General features: G+C 39.7%; 2 protein-coding genes across 4 annotated transcripts in view; both read right to left on the bottom strand.

The window, feature by feature from the left end:
• Nucleotides 1-20538, bottom strand: part of RAD54B (RAD54 homolog B) — a 63681-nt gene that overhangs the window by 39096 nt on the left and 4047 nt on the right. The gene's annotated exons all lie outside the window — the stretch shown is intronic.
• FSBP (fibrinogen silencer binding protein) lies at nucleotides 593-7411 on the bottom strand. The gene is made up of 2 exons (XM_068184827.1): nucleotides 6320-7411; nucleotides 593-2071 (listed from the first exon to the last, which is right to left on the bottom strand). The coding sequence occupies exons 1-2, from the start codon at nucleotides 6688-6690 to the stop codon at nucleotides 1546-1548; spliced, it is 897 nt and encodes a 298-aa protein (XP_068040928.1). The 5' UTR covers nucleotides 6691-7411; the 3' UTR covers nucleotides 593-1545.

Raw genomic sequence — 20538 nt, 5'->3', positions numbered from 1 at the left:
CAACATTTAACTACAATTCTTTAAGCTCCACTAGCTCCTCAGCTACACTTACATGCTTCCAGTCTTCAGTCGTCACTAAGTACCTACTCCTGTGGTACCTGATTTACTCAGAAGACCAACAAAGAGGTGTGAGGCTTACCTCATTGAGAGTCTGCTGATGCAGATCAGTGCCCCATGCTTGCATGCAGAGGTTGGTGGGAGTGGAGAAAGAAGCAAATTTGGGAAAACAGTGATGACAGGAGTGAGGAAGAAATAGTCTCCTTCTAATTGCTTTTGTTCATTCTGTTGTTGGGGCCCTCTGAGATGGGAGGCACCAGAGGAATTACAATTCCTTTGTTCTTTTTCCTTGATGCTGTCCTTCATTTCCTTTTCTTGATGTAAAGGTTAGAGGAAGGGGAAAGCATTGTTACAGGGAATAAGGAGCCAGAGGTCTAAGGCAGTTGTGGATCCATTCACAACAGGCAGGAGACTAAGAATTATGAAGAAGTTAATCATCTGGGACTGATATTTTCCACGTATTTTTCTTCCAGTTATGAACATTGATCATAACTACAGAGGAAACAGCTCCTACCAGGACAGACAGGAGAATCAATTTTGTTTTCATTTGGGGCTTTTTATTTGAAACTAACCGAAAGATTGGAGCAACAGGATCTATAAAAGGGACCCAGAATAACACAATCTTGTGTTGATTTCAAGTCACATGTTACTTACATACAGAAACTATTTTATTTCAGTAGCTTATAGTCATAGTGATATTGATCAAAGGCACCTGCAACTGACTAGGTTGCACATGCACTGCAGTAATTATGCATGCAAATGAGTAGATATTTATGTGGTTGATCACCAGTATAATTACTATAACTGAATACACAATCATGGTAACTGTACACACAAATTACACATGCATGCAGTTTTAAAAACCAAGTGTTGCATTCATTGTCTCTGTTTTTATAACGTTCTATGGAAACACTTCTGCACTGGAAACAATTAAAATTAATAACTTTTAAAAAGATGTACATTTATTCAACTGTCTACTGAACATTAAAAAAATATAACAATCCAGTAACTTTGTTTTCCAAGCTGAAATATCAGCAAACTGTCACTACTGTCGTAAGATTTACCAACTTGAAAAGAATAAAACATTTAAACATGGTCTCTTATTTCTCCTTCTTATATGCATTTATTTACCTGCAACTTCATTAAGATATCAAAGGTGATTATTTGAAAAAATAATGCATATGACCAAAATTTTTAACAAGAACTGAATTAAATTTCCATTAGCTCATCACAACTCTAGAGATAAGTGGAAATATTTTTAAAGTTTGGCTTTTTATCAACCTAAACACTTAAACATGGATTTGACAAAACTTTAGACCAGAAGAGTTGGTGCATTCAAACCCATACGAGGTATTTTTCTAAGGTAGTTAAACAACATATGCTTTTCAGGTCTCAAGCCCAGATTTTGATCCATCCATATTAACATAAGAAACAATTTTGCATTTATTATTAAGTATTTCAAAGAATATGACAGAAGTAATAAAATATTTAGATATTGCTGTATTCTGGCAGATCACGGCGTAGTCGTATTGCCTTCAGCTTCTCTACTTTGATTTTTGTTCGCAACAGTTCTTCTTCCAGTTGCTGCTTTCTTTTCAAACCATCCCTTTTTTCTTGGACATAAAGACCAATTTTTCTTTGGTTTTCTAATATTATTTGATGCTCCTCTTTCAGCATTTGTAACATCTGGGGGTCATAACCACACATTGGTCTAAAGCGTTCTCCAACCTCAAGCCTAAAAATCTCATCTCTTCTTGGTACAGGGGAAGGAGACATCATCACTCTCATATCAACTGAAGACACTGATGTTGAAGGAGACCTTTCCATAATATGCACCAGCTGGTGTTCTTCCTCTTGTTCTAAGTTCTCATTTTGTTGTGAGTCTATAATCAGAGAAGGAGGAGGTTTGACGTCCTCTTCCGACTGCAAGTCCATCATGACTGTTGCAGGATGGTGATCCAACATTGCCTGTGGTGAACTGGTACCAGCAATTGTTTCTTTATCGATACTAGCACTAGAACACACAAAATCATATTTAAATAATCCATTAAAAACTATTTTAAAAGGCATAGCTGTAAGTAACCAAAGCTTCATTTGAATACTACTCTGCTACCTATGCCCGGGACTCTATTTCATTAACTGAACACCACTTGTGCCCCTCTTTCTTACCACACAGACACAGCCCTGTCTTACTCAGATTTTATTGCTCTAAAGGCAGTACAGAAAATAGAGAACTTGTCTGGTAGGCCCCTCTGACACTGAAGAAGCAAGAAGGGCTATTAATATCAAATGAAAACATAAAAAAAAAAAAGGCAGCACCAAGTCATGCAAGTAACAGAGGAAAAAGTTTGTATAATATAGAAGGTGATTTTAAAAGGACATTAATTTAGATGGAGTGGATTATGGCAGAAACATTTCCATCTCCCAAACTTATTTGTCTCCCCCTGTTTTAATGTGCTCCCTGTTTCTGATTCATGCACCCAAGTACTTGGGTTTTTTTTTCAACATAAAATTATCACTAAATAAAATTAGACAAGGAGCCTTGGGAAAAGAAACCAGAGCCTAAAAGACAACCCTTGCCAGCAGATTTGGGAACCAAGCTAATCCGTGCTCCTTCTCTTTGAATCGTCCATCTTAATATTTCTTCTGAAGCTTCAAGACACAGAAATGTTACCATTAAGAACAGCCTATAGTTCTGTGCAATTCTTTTTTAAAGAACAACACCCACTTGACTCATCTGTCTTTGTGTAAATCCCTGAGTCAGCAGCATCTCAAATCATGATTTGGCATTGCACTGGCTTTGATGATAATAATGGCTCAAGCTGTTCCTGACACTTGTCTACCATCAGTTGTGTTTGAAACCCTACACTGCTGCACATCACTCCTTTATTCAGGTAATGCTTTTTTAAGCCAGATCAGCTTCTTGATCTATTACTGTACAGATCTACAAAGAATACTTGCAGCATGGCTGGGATGGCAGTATAGAGTTACATGGGAACACGAATATATTAACTTGGGATTGACAGTCAGTGCACTCTCTCATGGCCAGGACTGTCTAAAACAGAGGCTGTAACTGGTGGTTGCAGACTCAAGACATTTCTGAACCCCTCAAAAACTGCTGCTAGCAGTTAAAGGCAGCAAGTGGATCCATGATTAAGATCATGTTCACAGATGCTCTCCAATCCTGAAGGACTTGAGCCGCCGTCTTAAATCTGAGGGTGAGCAATGGAGTTTTTCTACACCTTAAAATGCCTTCAGAGCCCTACAAGTCACACACTGAGAAACTATTTGATTATTAAAACACCATCCTGGTTAGTAAGAGATGTGGGTTCAAATTCCCAGAAGCAAAGAAGAAATGTAATTTATACATCCTGTTCTCATATAAATGTAACACCTCCTTAAAGAAAAGGCAGTATGATCATAACTTCTGTTTCTCCCATGGTCTTCAAAACTCTGGGTTTAAGAGAAACAAACAATCATAGTTGCAATTTCTGAAGGACCCTGACCTAGCCTGCCATCCATTAACATGAAAATGCATTTTCTATAATAAAAGCATGAAAGCTTCTCAATACTCAGTTGCAAAAAGGCCCATGAGGGTCAGAGCAATATATTTTCCAAAAATAAAGCCTGTCAACCACACAAATTATTTAAACTTAAGATTCTTTAAAAACCACTGTCCATCTGAAGCAGGTATTGAAAACTGACCTTTCGTTAATCCCCTGAAGAAAAAAACCAAGATGATCTTAATTCTATTGATTGTTACCTGAGCTGCCTATAGAGTATCAATTATATCACCTTACTTCCTTCTACCTCATGCCACCATGCTTCACTTTTTCCTACATGCTTCTTTCTCACATTTAGTCCTCTCATCATCGGAAGCATTATCCTGCACACAAATTTTCAATTGTTTTCCCCTGTGCTGAGTGCAATTCTGAGTTTTCCCCCTCTTCACAACCACAGCTTCTAATAAAGCTTCTCTCCTTCTTATTTGCTGGCTCCTAGCCAGCTTCTAGCCTGAGAAAAGTGGAAACAACCAGCAGGAGAAGCAGGTCATTCTGACAAAAGGAAATGGAGAGAGAGCAGAAAGAGAAAGTAAGAGAGGTTAAATAGAAGAAGGAAAGGTGAGATTTTGTGTAGCATAGACTAAAGCCTCTAAACAGTGGAAAAAACATCCAGCTCTTAATAGTGTAATCCACACTGAACTAGAAAAATTACCAGATCTTCAGGTAACTCTGATGAGGCTTGTTTTTTTTTTTTTCCTTAGTCAGCCTCTTAAGTGGAAAACAATTAGACAGCAAAGAGAGAAAGAAGGAATTGAGAAACAAAAGAGCTGCCTGTATGGTGGTTACTAATGTTGTTTCTGACAACTTGACTGAAAGAAAGACAAACAACAGTTACCACAATTGGGGCATGGTGTTTATAACCCTGCAGGCACCCATGATTCACCAGGTTTCATTTAATCTCAGCGAGCTAGAAATTCCTTAAAGGTGCGATTAAGAATCTGGGCTCGTTATAAGTCATATTTCCCTCCTCCAAAACCTAAGTCATATCCTGGTGAGTTAAAACCCAACACCAGGTTTATAAAATTAGAGTAAAATGCAACTCAGAGAACTATCAAATAATTATGTATTTGGGCAGGGAAAAATAATCTTGTAAATTATGTTCTTTTCCTTCATCCCACAGTGTAGTGGCTGTTCCTAGGAACAACCATTTTGGGTAAGTAGTAATCAAGTCAGTGTTCCCAGACCCATAAAAAACTGCAAAAATTGTTTAAATTACAGGAGACAAACTATGGAGATCATTAGCTCTTAATCATTCACTGAAAGCATCAGTGCTTTTTATAAGCCGATCTACAAACTAAAGTTCTCACACTATGGTTTTTCCCCCTCCTTACGAAAGTTGGTAGTCAAGACACAGCAACCTTTATTAGCGCAATTAAAAGCCTCATTTTGTTCCAGAGAATTCTTTGGAATGGTTCCTCCAGGGGCATTCATCAGGAGCAGCAGCACAGTCCAGTTGCTTTAGACTTCTTTACGCAAAGGACCCACAACAGAATATTTTTAGAGCATCTGGCATGTTGGGATTTAGACAATTGTTACCATTCAGTTCAACCAGTGGCACCATGAATCCAATTCAGCGAGTGTGCGCATGCCAGCTTTTCTTAGAGTGTTACGCTGCTGCACTCACTATCAGTATATCTGATTAAAATACGGAAAGTTCGCTTCCCATTAATCTGCTTGGGAAAATAAGAAAAATCAGAGCTTTCTCAAGGTTGCCGGGGAGTTATTTGACTTCCCTCCCCCACTCCCTAGCTTAGTTTTTGTATCTGGAGGAACCAAAATCCGACCCAGGCATTTTTTGATCCCTCAAGGACCAATACAGAACCAGCAGAGTGTTGCAAGTCAGATATGAGGGGCATTAGCCAGCTGTGGGAGAAAGCCTGCACAGTGCCTGCCTGTATTATGTCTGGCTCAAATCTAGACAGTGTGTCTCACTTTACTGAGCAGTAAAAAAAAGAAACCTTGCAAAAAAAAAAAACCAAAAAACTTCTAGTGCTGTACCTCTCAGTTTCTCTCTGTATTTAAACTACCTCACATACGGCACAGAACTGCTTGGAGTTTAGACTGCAATTAGCTTTGCTCCAGCTCCAGGGAACCATCGTCAGTACAAGAAAAGTATCATTTAAAAAAACATTTGCACTCACAAAGGCATTGCAGCATGGAGAATCAATTTTTTTTCTTTAAAGGGTTGCGATTAGCTAAAACATAACATGCAAACACCAAAGTAAATGAGAAAAAAAAGTGAATAAGGTTTTTTAGCTCTGTGAACTAACTTTATCAAAAATCTTATATAAACTGGTAATAGTTCCATATGTTGCAAAATGACTGCAGTATTACCTTAAATGGAGGAGAATAGCCATCACTTTGCCAGTGTTTGAATAATCTGCCTATTAAAAGGTAGGGGAGGGGTAGAGGTTGGAGCTACAATTTCTCTTTGATTCTCTCTTAACCCTCACTTTCCAGAGTATGACAAAGACTCTGAAACAAGCTTTGAAAGAGCTGAAAGAAATGAATGCAATGCTAAGTCAACAGAAAGCTTCTCATAAAACAACAGCAGTATTATTTTTTTCATTGTTTCCCATTTGGGAATTTTCTCTGATAAACACTTCCTTTAGGTGCCTGAGCACAAGCAAAAGCATTACAAAGTAGATAGGAGGCGCCATAATTTTCATTCAGTAACAAAATAAAAAGAATTGTCTCACCTTTGAACACCGCTCCTGTCTCTTAAACACACATTGGAAATCTGTGGAATCATTTCCACAACTTTCTTGGTTGGCTCGGAAATGCTGCTTTTACAATCTGAGTGAGTCTCCTTTTGCTGCAATAGCTCCTGTTTGGCATATTCTTTGAGCCTCTTGTACAGCGTGCGCAGGCCCTGTGCAGTACGAGGAGGGCGATCTACTCCGATGGCATTGTAGTTATCAGCTATAATATCCCAGCATTTGTTTTTTTCCACTATTACAGAATGCTTATTGGTATGTTCCTCGAGAATTTTAACATACGGCTTCACGAGTTTTAGCAAATCGAGCTTTTCAGATAAGGTAAAATTAGAAGATCTGGCCTTCCCAACCATTGTTATGTTTGAATTAAGGAAGCCGTTCCTGGAGCCACCATGCAGTCCCTAGCTCTGCTCAGCTCTTTTTCACAAACAGAAAAAGATCAGGCTTAACTAGGCTAGTCTCATTTAGGCCCACGCCTACAAGGGAGGGTTTATTAAAATTCCTTCAGCTTAAGCTGACGCAGGTTCAGGAAATCTGCTTAAGCCAAGCCTGACCTACATAAGGCTTCAGACTGAAGAAGGCGAGAAGAAACAAGCAAAATACACTTTTGTATGAAGAGACCAGGCATATGCAGGATTTAAAAACATAAAGGTTTAAAGATTAGCACGTTACCCAGCTAAAAATTACCTAATTTAGCTGGAGTAACAAGCTCTGACACATCTCCCAGCTCCCTCACACAGTCTCAAACTGAAACCGTGCTGGAGATGATTTTACGTGTAACGACGTCCCCCCCAAAAAAGCAACAATTGCTTTGTGCGAGGCAGGGCGCGTTACGGGGAGCGGGAGGCGAGAGGCGGCGGCGCGTGTGGAGAGAGCCCCGGCAGAGCCCCCGGCGCCATTTGCATAGAGCTGGTCCTGCTGTCAGTCACTGCGGGGCGGCATCTCCCCCAGCCGGCTGGTTACGCTCGGGCTTCGCCGCAAAGCTCGGCTTCTCCCGCACTTGGCAGCCGGCGACAGCCACCGGCACGGGGGCTTCTTAAAGAGCCCGCTGCGCTCCCCGGCCGAGCTCCGGCGCCGAGGAGCGGCACGATCGCCTCGGTGCGAGCGGGCCCCGAGCGCCGCCGCGCCGGCCCCGAGGCGGCTCCCGGGCGAACCCCGGCTTCGCCCCTCGGCCGGGGCTGCGAGGCGGCACCGCAAAGGCTGGGGCTGCCCGCCGTCGTGACAGATTACAGCGTGTGGATACTGGGGTTTTCATAACATCCACCGGCAAACAACTGACTTTCGTTATATTTATCCAGGCGTTTTTTCAGGCTAAAAAAAAAAAGTCTGATTTTTATTAACAAGATGTGCCTCCATTTTTAATGTTTGCTTAACAACGTATCACCTTAAAGCGAGCCTTCACATAAAAACGCATGCAAAGCTTTAAATTTCTGTGGTCTAAACTAAAGCGACAAATTGGAAAAAGAGAAAACCCAGTAGATAGAAGGAAAGGTGTTCTCAAGTACAAAAAGCAAAAACTAAGTTTGAAAAATGACGTACTCCACTGAAAGCGTCCGGAGGGTGGAAACAAACACCACTTGAGATAGTGGCAACAGCTTCCTAAGCTTAACATGTCCAGCCTTGAAAACAAGGGAGCCTAGAAGCAGGGGGAAGGAAAGAGAAATAATTATAGCTTCAAATATCCTAAGGCTATAAAGATCTAGGTATAAACTTGTTTGCTCTAAGGGGAAAAAACGCAAAGCAGGCAAGAGCCGCATTCAAAACAAGAAATTCACACTAAACAAAGGGAGACTTTTAACTGCTAAAAATCAATTAGCATTTAAAATAACAAGCACTTTTGGAACCATTTCTAAGACTTGGCTTGTCAGTACCACCTAACAAAATTGTGACCAGTCCACTTCGCTGGCATTGCTTTCAAGCCAAGATTAAATAAAGCATGTTATAGTCTGAAGCCTATTGCACTTAAATTTGAGAAACAAAATACTCTTGTGGTTAGAAGCACTGTATGAAAGCCATTACTTATAAACACCTAATCCTTTCTTACTTCCCCTCACTTTGCACTTTACTAATATTAAGAATGTAACGTTGGTGGTTAGCGTTTTGGGGTTTTTAATTTATGTTGTTAATTGTTCTTCAGTAACTGAACAAAAATGGGATGTGCTTCACATGGTTTAGACCCTGGCAGTATCAGCATTGAGGAGTCACAGGTGAGCCTATGCTGTACCCTCCACTGCTGAAGCAGTTGTGCAGTGCCTACCCAGATTCTTGACTTTTTGGCGACAAAAATAAGTCGGTGATTAAAGGTTCCTCCCCACAGACACGAAGAGCACAATTTAACAGTGTGGGGCAGAGAGGAGCCCCAATAACCCAAATGAAAGGAACCAAGCCTTCAGTCCAGCTGCTCCCAGGCTCCAGAGGCGAGAGAAACCCAGAGTCCACAGGAGAGGCTCTCTCTAGACCACCTCACAGATGCAAGGAGGGCGTTAGTGCCCACTAGGTGTGGGACTCATTGTGAGATGCCAGAAAGAGTATTTTGGGATTGCAGAAGGCAGTACAGGATATTTAGAGGAAGAACTGAAGGCAACACAAGGGATAGTGAACCATCAAACTTGTTTGGGAAAGAACAAGCTTAGGAGGATACTGGGAGAGGGGGGAAAAGGACTTACAGGGGCCAGGTGTATGTAAGCAGGTGGCTGCCCATATGGTTGTTCAGGCATGCCCTGGGCCTGAGCACAGCAGATTGTCCTATCTGCTTGTTAAACTACATTTGTAACTGTTTTCCTGGGTGAGGGGAAATCTCCATTTGGTGTGACCATGTACAGAATCATAGATGCCAGCAGCTGGAATTGTACCACCACAGGTCGCAAAGGCCCAGGGTACTTCAGGCACCAGAAGGCAGAGGCCAGAGCCCAGGCACATGGCCTGGATGTCTGTGTCAGTGTGTGACCTCAGGCAAACTCTAAACCTGACTTGCCACACAGAAGGCTTGGGAGATGAGCAACCATGAGTCTGGACCCCATACTGCAGAGACCAGAAGGTCTGAGATTTGGCTACTGGAGGGACACCAGGACACCCGGGGACAGGCCAGACCAGCTGCCAGAGAGACCCAGTGTGTGTTTGTGTGTCAGCTGGGAGACCAGGGGATCCAGGGAACAGTAACTGAGCAGAGTAAGATTTTAAGGCCACTTGCTGGAGGATCCATGTTGTGTACATAAGCATTTGCCACAAACAAGCTTTCTTCACAGTCAGCCAGTGAATGGAAAGGATGAGGCCATTGAAGCTGCTTGTATTTGCGTGAGTGCTGAACTTCTTCATGTCTGTCTGTATATACACATATAGTGTGCACATGTGCCTCTTAAAGATACATCCTTGTGGTCCTGGCCACGAGGAGCTGCACCAGTCTCCTCTATAATGGGCTACCAGATGCAGCAACTCCCAATATTAGACTTATCTAAACTTGTATTATTCTATTACCTTAGTGCTTAATGTTGCTAGAGAGACTAAGTTTCCACACTAATGTAATTATAGCAAAATACTGCTATAAAGTTTCCTTTTGAGCAAATGCCTCATGAAATGCCTGAATTACATATTGTTCTGCATGAGTGTAAAATAACTCTTGTAAAAAATGAAGCTGGCTGCTAACCAAGATTTTTTTCCTTCCTTTTTTTTTCCCCTTTTAAAATAGCTCTGCTCATCAGCGTAAGGTCATATCAGTACTTGGATGAGAAATCACAGAATGTGAAAAGCCTGGATATTAATGATACGTATAGACATCTTCGAGCTAAAACAGTAGGTGTAGCTCCAAGACAATTACAAAAACCAAAGATTTGCCACAATCCACCCTTCATCCTACACCTTCCACCAACACTTGCACTTATGCAACACAGTGCACAGGCAGTTCAGCAAGATGATCTAGCTACAGAACAATCTATTTATTTTGCAAACATAAAAAAATAATATGAATTTAATAATTGGTTTAAGTCAACATAGATGTGGTACACTGTCAAAACAGTCATTTCTACCTCCCCCCAGCCATGTCATGTTCCTGCCCCTTCACTGTGCTGATATGAGCACTCACAAATCTGGACAAGTCATATTAATAATTTTTTTCTGAGCTGGGTTAGTTTTAATCACCAGCAGTTCCCTAATCCAGTATGCCACAGGACAAATAACTCACATAAAGAAATATCTTGAAAAAGCTTCTGCAGACTCTATCCGGATCATGGTAGGGTGAATTGCAAACTATATTCCTAAAGACTTGTATTACCACAACTGAGGGGACAGCAAACCACAGGTAGCAGGAGAGAAATTCTGTTCAGCACTGAAGAAAATAAATGTATATGCACTCCTTACATCACTTCACTGCCTTCTATACCTCCTGGTTTTGCTGTGAAAATATCTAGAATTAATACCAGAAAATGATACAAACAGTGCATCCTGGAGAACTATTGAGTTGAATGAATCACAGCTAAAATACAGTCAGGAATTAAAGTAGCCAAATCACTATGGATTGCTGAAAAAGCTCGACGGCCACAAATTTTACAAGTGATAGGTTTGTATCACATCCACTAATTGCATCAAGTGGCCCATGTAAATTTAGACACATTATAAGACAGAACACCCTGAAAAGGAGAATGTCTTAAATCAGGGGAGCATTTTGGAGGGAGAGGGAGGATCTTTTGTCACACAGAACTGAGGAAGAATCTCTCCATTACAGACTTAAAAAAATAATCACTCTAAGGTACATGAGACAAAGGAGAAAAGACATCTGAGAAAACTGAGGATGCCCTAAGAAAGAATGTGTCTTGAAAGATGCCATTTGGAACGGAGAGCAAATATGAACGTTGAAAGGAATTACACCAGCTTAAGTGATTCAGGCTGGGACCTTCTAGTGCAAAAAATATCAAATCACCAGATTGCTAAGCCCTGTGAAGGTGCTCTGCCCACAAAGTGGTAGCCCCAGGATAAGTCTGAAGAACTTCTGTTCTTGTTTAGCAATATGCAAGCAAACTAGCTCTGCAGAGACCTGGGGTTAGCATTTGCAATCACCTAGGGGCCTGAAAATCCTTGAGAAGAGGATGATTGCAAGATTTGAATCAAAGCTAAAATGGAACCCTGGCACCCCTGTGCATACAAAAAATGTAGAAAGATTCAGCAGCTAGGATGGGGTATGTTACACATCATTGAATGTACTGGGCTATTATGGCAGTGGAAACATTTGGCAAGTATCAAGGCAGTTGCTTACCCTTGCAAATGAATTTGGCAGCTGCATAAGATGAGAGTGTCTATAGGTAGTAAGGGCTGCAAAACTTCCATTAGGTCATCATATAGTCCTCTCTACTGACATGACAGCAAGACAGTGCCAAGTCATTTGATCTGCCTGTCTTTAAGAGCCTGCTGAGCAAAGGGTGGGTAAGAAAACTTTCAACTTGGAAGGTTTCACACAGGGACAGTTGTTTCATGGGCAGGGTCAAAAGGTAAGGGTTGCAGGCATTAATCATTAAGGAGAAGGTTGAAGATGACAAAATTTTGTGAACCAAAAGTTGTAATACAACTTCACCTAGAAGTTACAGTGCTTAAATACATTCGCACCAGACCCTTTAGAAATAATACCTTTAGGTCATTTGCATTTCAAATGGCTTTCTCATGTCACTTGATTTTTTTTCCTCATCTTCATCAGCACTTTCACCATCAGTTTTATACTTTATTGTTCTTATCTTTCCTGTACCTGGACCTCTTAGACCACTCCTTTCCTTTCTCCTGCACAATTATTTCTAAACATCTCTCCTGCATGGGACGTGAGACAAATAAGGCAAAGCTTTACCTCTTTTCTTTGTCCTGTATCTATTTTTGTGATCAGCATCTAGCATATATTAACTTCCAACCTCTAACAGTTCTTGAAACTGTTGCAAGAACAAGGGTTCTAGATTGCTTCAGAGCTCATATCAGCTAAAATTCCAAGCATAAAATACAAATACAATTCTGTCCCCTCTGCTGATATAAGGCATTCTCTCAACATTTAGCCCACTGAAATGAAGAATATATGAATTAGGCAATTAAAATGCCCTCCTTGCCAAATTTTAAAGAATTTATCTTCATCTCAGTATGACATTCCAAGACCCACACATTCAGATCAGTAACCATCCTTCAAACTAAGTTTGGCTTAAAGCTACAGAACTCTGTAATACTATGTGACTGTACAGCTCCATGAATTAGCTCTTCACTTTATAAGTTGTGTCCTTAAAAATAGAAAAGCTAAGAGCCACATTATTTACAAATTAAGAAATGCATCCATTCCTAATACATGCTTATACCCTCTCTGATCCACTCTTCCACCAAGCTTTTTGATGACTAATCAGAAGCAGCTGAGAAATACAGAAAGGTTTGAAAGTATTATTTTCCCTAAATTCTCACTTCTTCACTAGCAAGATAGCCCCTAGGAAAAGAAATAGTGTAAGAGAAGCCAAGTTTCTGCAAGTTTCCCGTTTTGTTCATAGAGAGACTAAAATTTTGGAGATTATGCTTTTACATACTATCCTGAAAATACTACCCTGTGCACTATTCCCTGCGTTTGACAGAGAAACAGCTTTCTCCATTCTTCTGATCTTGCTCAGTGGATGTTTTGAAGACTGAGATAATCATCTTATTGTCTTGTTGGCTTAAGGAAAGTCATATTGTGACAAAGCTTCTGTTTCAAGGAAAACTTAAAGCCCAAAGCCAAGAGCTGGGACTGAATTCTAGTTAGGCTGACATGGCAACAAAGGGGATCCAAACAATGAGCACAGCCACAGAAAGATTTGACAACTAGCTTTGAAGGCATTCAGGCCTAGTCTGTCATAATACTCATGATAGCTCAAAAAACCTCCCAGTTCCCTTCTGTAAGGCATTTCTTGTCGCTCCACCTGATAGCTGCGTTCCCTCATCTTCTCTTAAGTCCACCTTCGTATCTATTGGAGACAGGAGAGCTGGGAATATACACACTCACCAACTCCCCACATTCCAAACTAGAGCTTTACAAAGGGTGAGAGAAAGGAGAATAGACATGTGAAAAAATGTGAATAGTCATGTATTTCTCTTTTACACATCTTACATTCGTATAGCCTGGTAACAGATTTTGAAAATGAAAAAAGAAGTAAGAAGAAACTATGTGTACAGCTCCCCTCAGAATAGGTGAGGGAATAGAAAGAATTATTAGAGGGAATAGAAAGAATTATTACTGATAAACCTGAATTCTTTAAGATAATCTCTATGCAGCGTATTTTCCAAGTGCCTCATTTTTAAAGTTACAGTATTAGATAATTTCTTTCTCTGTATATTGCAGACTAGATGCTGTGTGCTTGCATGCAAGTCTAGGGAGCTAAAGTGTAATAAATATATTGGGATAGTAAGTTCATTTCCCAACCCATCCCCTGCCAGCCCTTGGAAAAGGGTGTTTGCTTTGTGTCTGCAGTTTCCAAGTAGACCTCTCTTTCTGCATGAGTATTTAAGTCTTTCTGCTTGTTTGTTTATAAATTTTAATTTTCAATAACTTAATACCTTTTCTAAAAAATGTATGAAAGACTATCATCTTTACATGGAGCACAGCTTTCTTCAGTAACGGATATATCCCTGCTCAAAAGTAAACAATCCGGCAATTTATATTTTTCATTGTAAAGAAGCAGCCACAGTTCCATTTAATAGAAAAGTTACTACTGTGCAACTTTCATTTTAATCCCTCCAATTTCCTTGGAAAATGTTGAATATCTTACATCTAATGTAATTCTTTTTCTTTATTTTCTGATCATGTAATACCCTTTCTGATTTCTGGTTTACTTCCACTCTCCTTCATTATCTTCATTAGCTCAAATGCAAAGCACATTTAACTGGGGCAGATGAAAAGTACATTTCTCTGCCAATTCACTGCTCTTTTCTCCAATGTGTGAATATCCTGGTTATATCATCTATAATTACATAAAGCCTAGTTATTCATATGACAGCAAGATATGATCATACCAAATTATAAATTAACTGTGGAAATATCCCACTAGAATTATGCAAGTCTGCATTTGTTTTACAGCGGCATTGCAGATGGCTGCCCCATCTAGGAAAGCAGTTTTGCAGTTGCTGAACATTATATGAGATGTTGCCTTTGGTTGTGAAGCTGCTGTAAGTTCCTTCTTTCCATCTCACTTTTGGTTGCTAATTCTACTAGCACTGTGTAGCTCAGCAATCAGCTGGTGGGCATCCCAAATTCAAGATGAATAAACACAGTTAGGAACGCGACAACAGCCCAGGGGAACACTGTGCACAATCAGCTGGGGAAACACAAGGAAAGGCCATAAGACAGCAGCAGAGTAGAAGACATCATTTCACACCCCAAGCAAGAATACCAAGTAAAAGGTGTTGTCTTGAGGAAATGTCAAAGAATCCCAAAGCTACAGACCACAAAACACGAGACCCACTGCGACTGATGTATAAATGAGCACTTCTGGAACCAGCACCCAATCAGATACAGACCGTTTATCTTACGATGCATTTACATCAGTCCGGTTTTATTAACCAGTCCCCATCTCTTGAGATGGACTGATCAAACAGGCACAGATGACACCAAAACAGTAAAGAAACTGTCCTGAATTGAGAATAAACTTGTCTATAAATTTATCTGTTTGCTATTATAAACTATTCTTCTTGACTACTGCGGGGAGAATAAGAACATTTTAAATCATAAAGATCTATCAAAGTCATTTGGTACTATTTTGAATAAGAAATTTCAACAAGATTTTACAAGTCTATAAATTTTACTTGCAAACAATGCAGTAATAAATTACTTACACTCAGGCATCCAGTCATATCTTAGCTGTTCTGAGGTGTGCTTGGTAATTTTTAAGAGCTACAGATGATTATGGAGTATCTTTTACCCAAAGATTTAACTGTTTGACCAGCTGTTTATAAAACATTTAAAGGACACAGAACTGCAGCTACAAAGATATCAAAGTAATTCTAGGAATAATCTGCTTCATTATGAGATGCCAGGCATGAATGTTTTTAGTTCTGTTACTAGAAACCACAAGTAGGCAGTTAGACTGAAACTGGACAATATGAAAGTCTTGAAAATAAACATTTTTAATCCTCTGATTACAAGTGACAGGTAATTGATTGCTACTGTCATAAATGAACAGTGGATTTTCTCTAAATATTCACATTAATTGGTTAAAAGGTCTTTATTCACATCAAGTGATAAGAGGTATCAGTCAGACCCGTAATAATGTTCCAGAAAGCTAAAGGAACCACATTATGAAAAATGAAGTGTAAGTATGCAAAGCATCCAAACCTTACAGATGAATATAGTCAGTAAACATTAACATTCCAGAGAAGATAGAGAAAATATATTCAAAACTGTATGCAAATAATAAGTACAGTTGATATTATCATGAAAGACATCCAGAAACATCTATTTAGAGACACAGGGTGAGCACATTAACCCTGTTATGAAATACAGTTACAATTTGTCCTCATTGTTAGCTCAAAGATAGTATCTGACAGTGACTTCTGGCAAAGTTCCTCTTGCAAGATGCACAAGCAGATGTTAGTGATGGATGAAAAACAAGGTACTCTTGAACCAAAAACCAGCCAAACAGGTGGTGAGCTGTAACACAATAAAACTCTGTATCCATTCTTTCTGTTCACCTACAAATAATGAAATCTTAGTTCAACTGGAATGTTGCATCCAAGTGTTCAGGTGAAAGAGCTGTTCATTTCCACACACAAAATAGTAAGCCCAAAGGACGAAACACAACAACATTCTCCTAGATTAGAAGTACCAACAGAAAGTAAGCTGTAAACTCCGATAATAAACATAAATTAAATTACGCTTGCTTTATACAAATAAAATAAATATATGTTAAATCCTTAAACTGAAGGCAATGTGGGTAAAAACCTCAGTTCTTGCCAATCCCACTCACTAGCAACATCGAGGAGATACTAAGTATGGTTTAGGGTCTGCCTGTCCATTGTTTCTTCAAATGCAAATTATTTGCATTTTCTTGTTATTGCTAATAGAACCTCAGAATGTCACAAGGACAAGTAGAAACCGAGCACTTGAGAGGTACAATAATATCCTTCCAAATCCATTAATGGTTTTGTTTTCAGTTACTGGTAAATAGTTTAGGAATGTTTAAGTAATTATCATTTTTAAAGAGCATGCCCACTTAGATGAATTCTTTGGAGGCATGTGAGAAAAAGTATTAATGACAATGTCAAATAAATCACCTCCCTCCCAAAGATCCATTGTGTGAACAAGAATTATATTCTGAATACAAAACAAAGGTACCCAAGAGATTGCCATGTTCATTCCTCTTAAAAAGAAGCAAATACCAATTCTTAAAGAAGGTTCATTTTCCTACAAAGAAACATGTAACATTATTTTCCAGTATTCAGAACTTATAATCACAAGTTGTAAACTGCCCAAGGAACATGTTCAAAATCTTACAGTTCAAATACTCCTAAAATTACAATGCATACGTAGGTTTCATTCAGCTGTTGCTACAAATTTATTAAATGTCTCTGGAAATACTCATCTCACTGTATTTCAGAGTCCCTTGCACTTCACTTTCATTAATAACATTTTAGTTAAAAGACTTTTTTTAAAGATCCTTAGAAAAACAAATAGTTTTTAAGCCAGATATGCTATAATTTTAAGATTGATTCCATCTAATAAAATCCTTACTTGTCTGCTCCAAGAAATGGACACCATGTGTCAGATAACTGAGTTTTGTTGGTTCGGTTTTTTTTTTTTTTTTTTGAAAGAATGCACAGCATTTTCAGGGCTGGGTTTCAGAAAGATTAGGTCTATGAACAGTGCAGTTGTCCAGTGGTTCACAGGTGTTTCAAAAGAATTTCAGTGGAACCTAGAGTATTTATTTACACATTCCACTGCTGCACTGGAAAACCAAACATAGCAGCTTTGAGTGTGATCTGTAACTATCAAACTGTTTATCATCTGCATCAAATGATATGGAGACCAAAATAATGCATATACACAGACTTTTTCAATCTTAAAATTATTTTAATGCCCCTTTAAAATAGAAGTATGAGGCTCCAGAGACCAACAGTCAAATATAATTCCATTACAATATTAATAATAATAAAAAATCCCAACTGACTCTGGCTTTTACAGCTGGTTTCCATTACTTCTGAATTTCATACCAAAGCCAGCTTTGACAAAACAATTTAACTTCACACTACAAAGAAGGTTATGATTTACATAATCAATGTAATCGCAACATTAGCTGTAATGAATAGCAGACAAAAGTGACGTAAAGGGCAGAAAATGTCTTGGGAAATCTGAGTTATTAAAAAATTACTTAAGGTTTAAGGAAGACTCAATACAGGTTTGTTTTCTCACTACAGTTCTCTCATCACCAGTGAACCTGAAGACAATAACTAACATTGACATTAGACATCCTTCTTTATACCACATTTCATGACAGCTTTTCAAAGGCTTGCAGGGTTAGCCTCATTCTACACGCATAGAAAGGGCTTTGGCACAAAAGGCCTTGTTCAGAAAGGCAACAGCACATCCACAGGAGCAGCTCACCCAGTTTCACTCCACAACTTTTTGGTTATTTTTCTAAAGTCATCACAGAGGACCCATACCAGAATTCTGCACCCAGAATTCATGATATGGAAAAGACATTTAGTATCTTTTCCACTTCATAACATTTTTTGCTGGAATGACTGCTGATTTCCCATATTATTTTGGAATTAAATCTGCTATTTATCTTTTAAGTGTGCTGATAAGCTGAACTAGCAGATACAAATTTTTGCAGATGTACCTATAGGGAAGCATGACCCTTCAACATGTCCCATAGACACTGAAAATTTTCTTGAAGTCTAGGCATCAACTGGAAGTTTCAGCATGCAGCAGATAAACACAAAAGCCACAAGACTTAAAGACACACAAGGAAGCTGAATTTCCCCACATGAGCTCTGCCAAACAGAGTGCATACACTCTGGGTCACATACCATGCCAGTAGCAGCATCCTATCAGGGCTATCACATTCCTATTTTCTGGGACTGAAATCTAGAAAGAAGAGTCAATGGCAAAGGCTCTCCAGAGCACCTTACAGAATGGAGGGGGTTGCTGCCTACCAGGGCCTGGAATTTGTACAATCTCCAGATGCTAGAAAGGGCGTTGATGAGAAAAAAAGAATCAAAAACTACAAAGACATGCGAAAGGGACAGACAAAGATGGTTCAGGCAGGAACAAGCACATAACAATAAATGGAAAAAGGCAGCCACTTTTAAACAGATGAAGGTCAGTAAGCTTCCTCAGCAAGGCACTACATCCTAATGCCAGACCCAGTCCCATCTTCCTACTAAACTACATTTCTAAATATTTTCCCAGGTGAAAGTTGGAGTTGGACAGGTTACAGAGCTCAGGTACCTGATATGTCAGTAAGCAGAGAGGCCAGAGACCAAGTACACTGCCTGGATACACTGTGTGAGACTGCTAACAAACACCAACGTGGACTAGCTGGCAAGTAGGATAAGAGCAGCCATGAGCAGCCATCAGTCTGGGCCAGATATTGGAGAGACTAGAGGGTCTGAGACTTGACTACAGAAGGGACCAAAAAGTCCATGCAAGTTACTCAAGAGACCAGGACACCTTGGGGGTTGGCTCCTGGTAAGTTCAGCTACCAGCCAGAAATGTTTGTACATGTGCACGTCTTGGGCACAAGGCAACTTGGAGATCACTGAATCCAGGGGCCCACCACTAAGTAGACCAAGTGGCTAAGACAAGTTACTGGCAGGACCCACAGTGTTCTTGTACCTGTGGGAGTGCAGGTCTGCATACCAGGAACTGGACTGGGAGCTGTGAGCCCATGTGCCCACAGCTGGGGTGTCCAACAAATCAAGGAGCCAGCTACTGAACAGACTGAGTGCATAAGGTCAGTTACTGGAGGGATCTAAATTCTCTGTGTGCATCTGTATTTACATATAAATACATGTGCATTCATTTGTTTTTCCACAAACAGGCTTTCACCCCAAGCAGTCAGAGAAAGGAAGGGATGTGTCCATGGGCACTGCTTGTGCTTGCCTGAGTGCTGTATTCCATATCCACGTTGGCCTATGTGACCAGTCATGTGTATGTGTATATAGGACACATGTGTGCCTATTGGGAATAATTCTCTTCTGGGAATTTGCCTTGCTATTGGCTGGACCTTGGGACACAGAGCTATGTCAGTTTTGTTCCAATAAGTATTTAAGAGGTCTTATAACAAACAAAATTAAATGCAATGTTAAAGCCTTCCAATAATTCAAGGTAATAAGAGGCCCTGAAATGTTCTTTTAAAACTTCACTCACTACACAAGCTATTATTAATTAAGTGAACCTTAAACCATCATTATCAGTGTAATTAATTACAAAGAAACAACAGTGAAATAACAGTAAGACAGGTGTTTAAAATGCCTGAGCTGGCTCCAAAAGGAGCGATTTTCATCCATCAGTGTTAGTAACGCAGTTCAAGTGCCAGGCTTTCAATATGTTCTTGGCTCCTGAGGTCATACACTTGCATTCACACAACACAGAACTGTGCTGCATCTGTGGTCAGGGCACACCAGGACTGGGAAATGAAGACACTCAACCCCACAATGTTGTTCAGGTCCGTCCAAGTGCACTTGCTATTGTTCAGACACTTCAATGTCTTTGCAGTGCTTACTACCCTGGTTTTTCAGAGGCATTCATTACCAGGGCACAGCTGATGAAGTGCACACCCACAAATGAGCAAAGCCAGTTCTGCTCTGTGGCTAAAGTTGGCTTAAACCTTAAGTGCCCACTGGAGACACTGAAGAAAAGAAAACCTCATGAATTCTGAAAAAAAACCTGAATCCACTCAGAATGGTTACCTTTCTCTGCATGAAGTCAGCAAGGTCTCCAAATTACAACATTTCCCACTATTTAAGGTATTATAATTCTTGTATTTTACCAACTGTAGATTAGAGTGAGTTGACCATAAGCCTCTTCTGGAAGACACAAACCTGAATAGCAACACTACCAACTGGCTTCCAAAACATCCTGGTCCTTTCTTTTTTTATTAAAAAATTTGTTTAACACTTATTTCTTTCACTCTATCCAGTATAACACCGAAAAACGCCACCACTGCACAATGCTTATAATAGTACTTCACAAAAGTTTAGTATATGCAGTCTATAATTCATAA

Source organism: Anomalospiza imberbis, chromosome 1 (genome assembly GCF_031753505.1).
Source record: "Anomalospiza imberbis isolate Cuckoo-Finch-1a 21T00152 chromosome 1, ASM3175350v1, whole genome shotgun sequence".
Classification (NCBI taxonomy): domain Eukaryota; kingdom Metazoa; phylum Chordata; class Aves; order Passeriformes; family Viduidae; genus Anomalospiza; species Anomalospiza imberbis.
The sequence above is the reverse complement of the archived record's forward strand: the minus strand, read 5'-3'. Positions and strand labels throughout refer to the sequence as shown.

Bases quoted from the DNA above. Each gene is read 5' to 3' on its own strand.
- FSBP (XM_068184827.1), bottom strand. From the start codon at position 6,690: ATGGTTGGGAAGGCCAGATCTTCTAATTTTACCTTATCTGAAAAGCTC. The intron at 2,072-6,319 runs GTGAGACAATTC...TGTGTGTTCTAG, and splicing joins GACAGGAGCGGTGTTCAAAG to TGCTAGTATCGATAAAGAAA.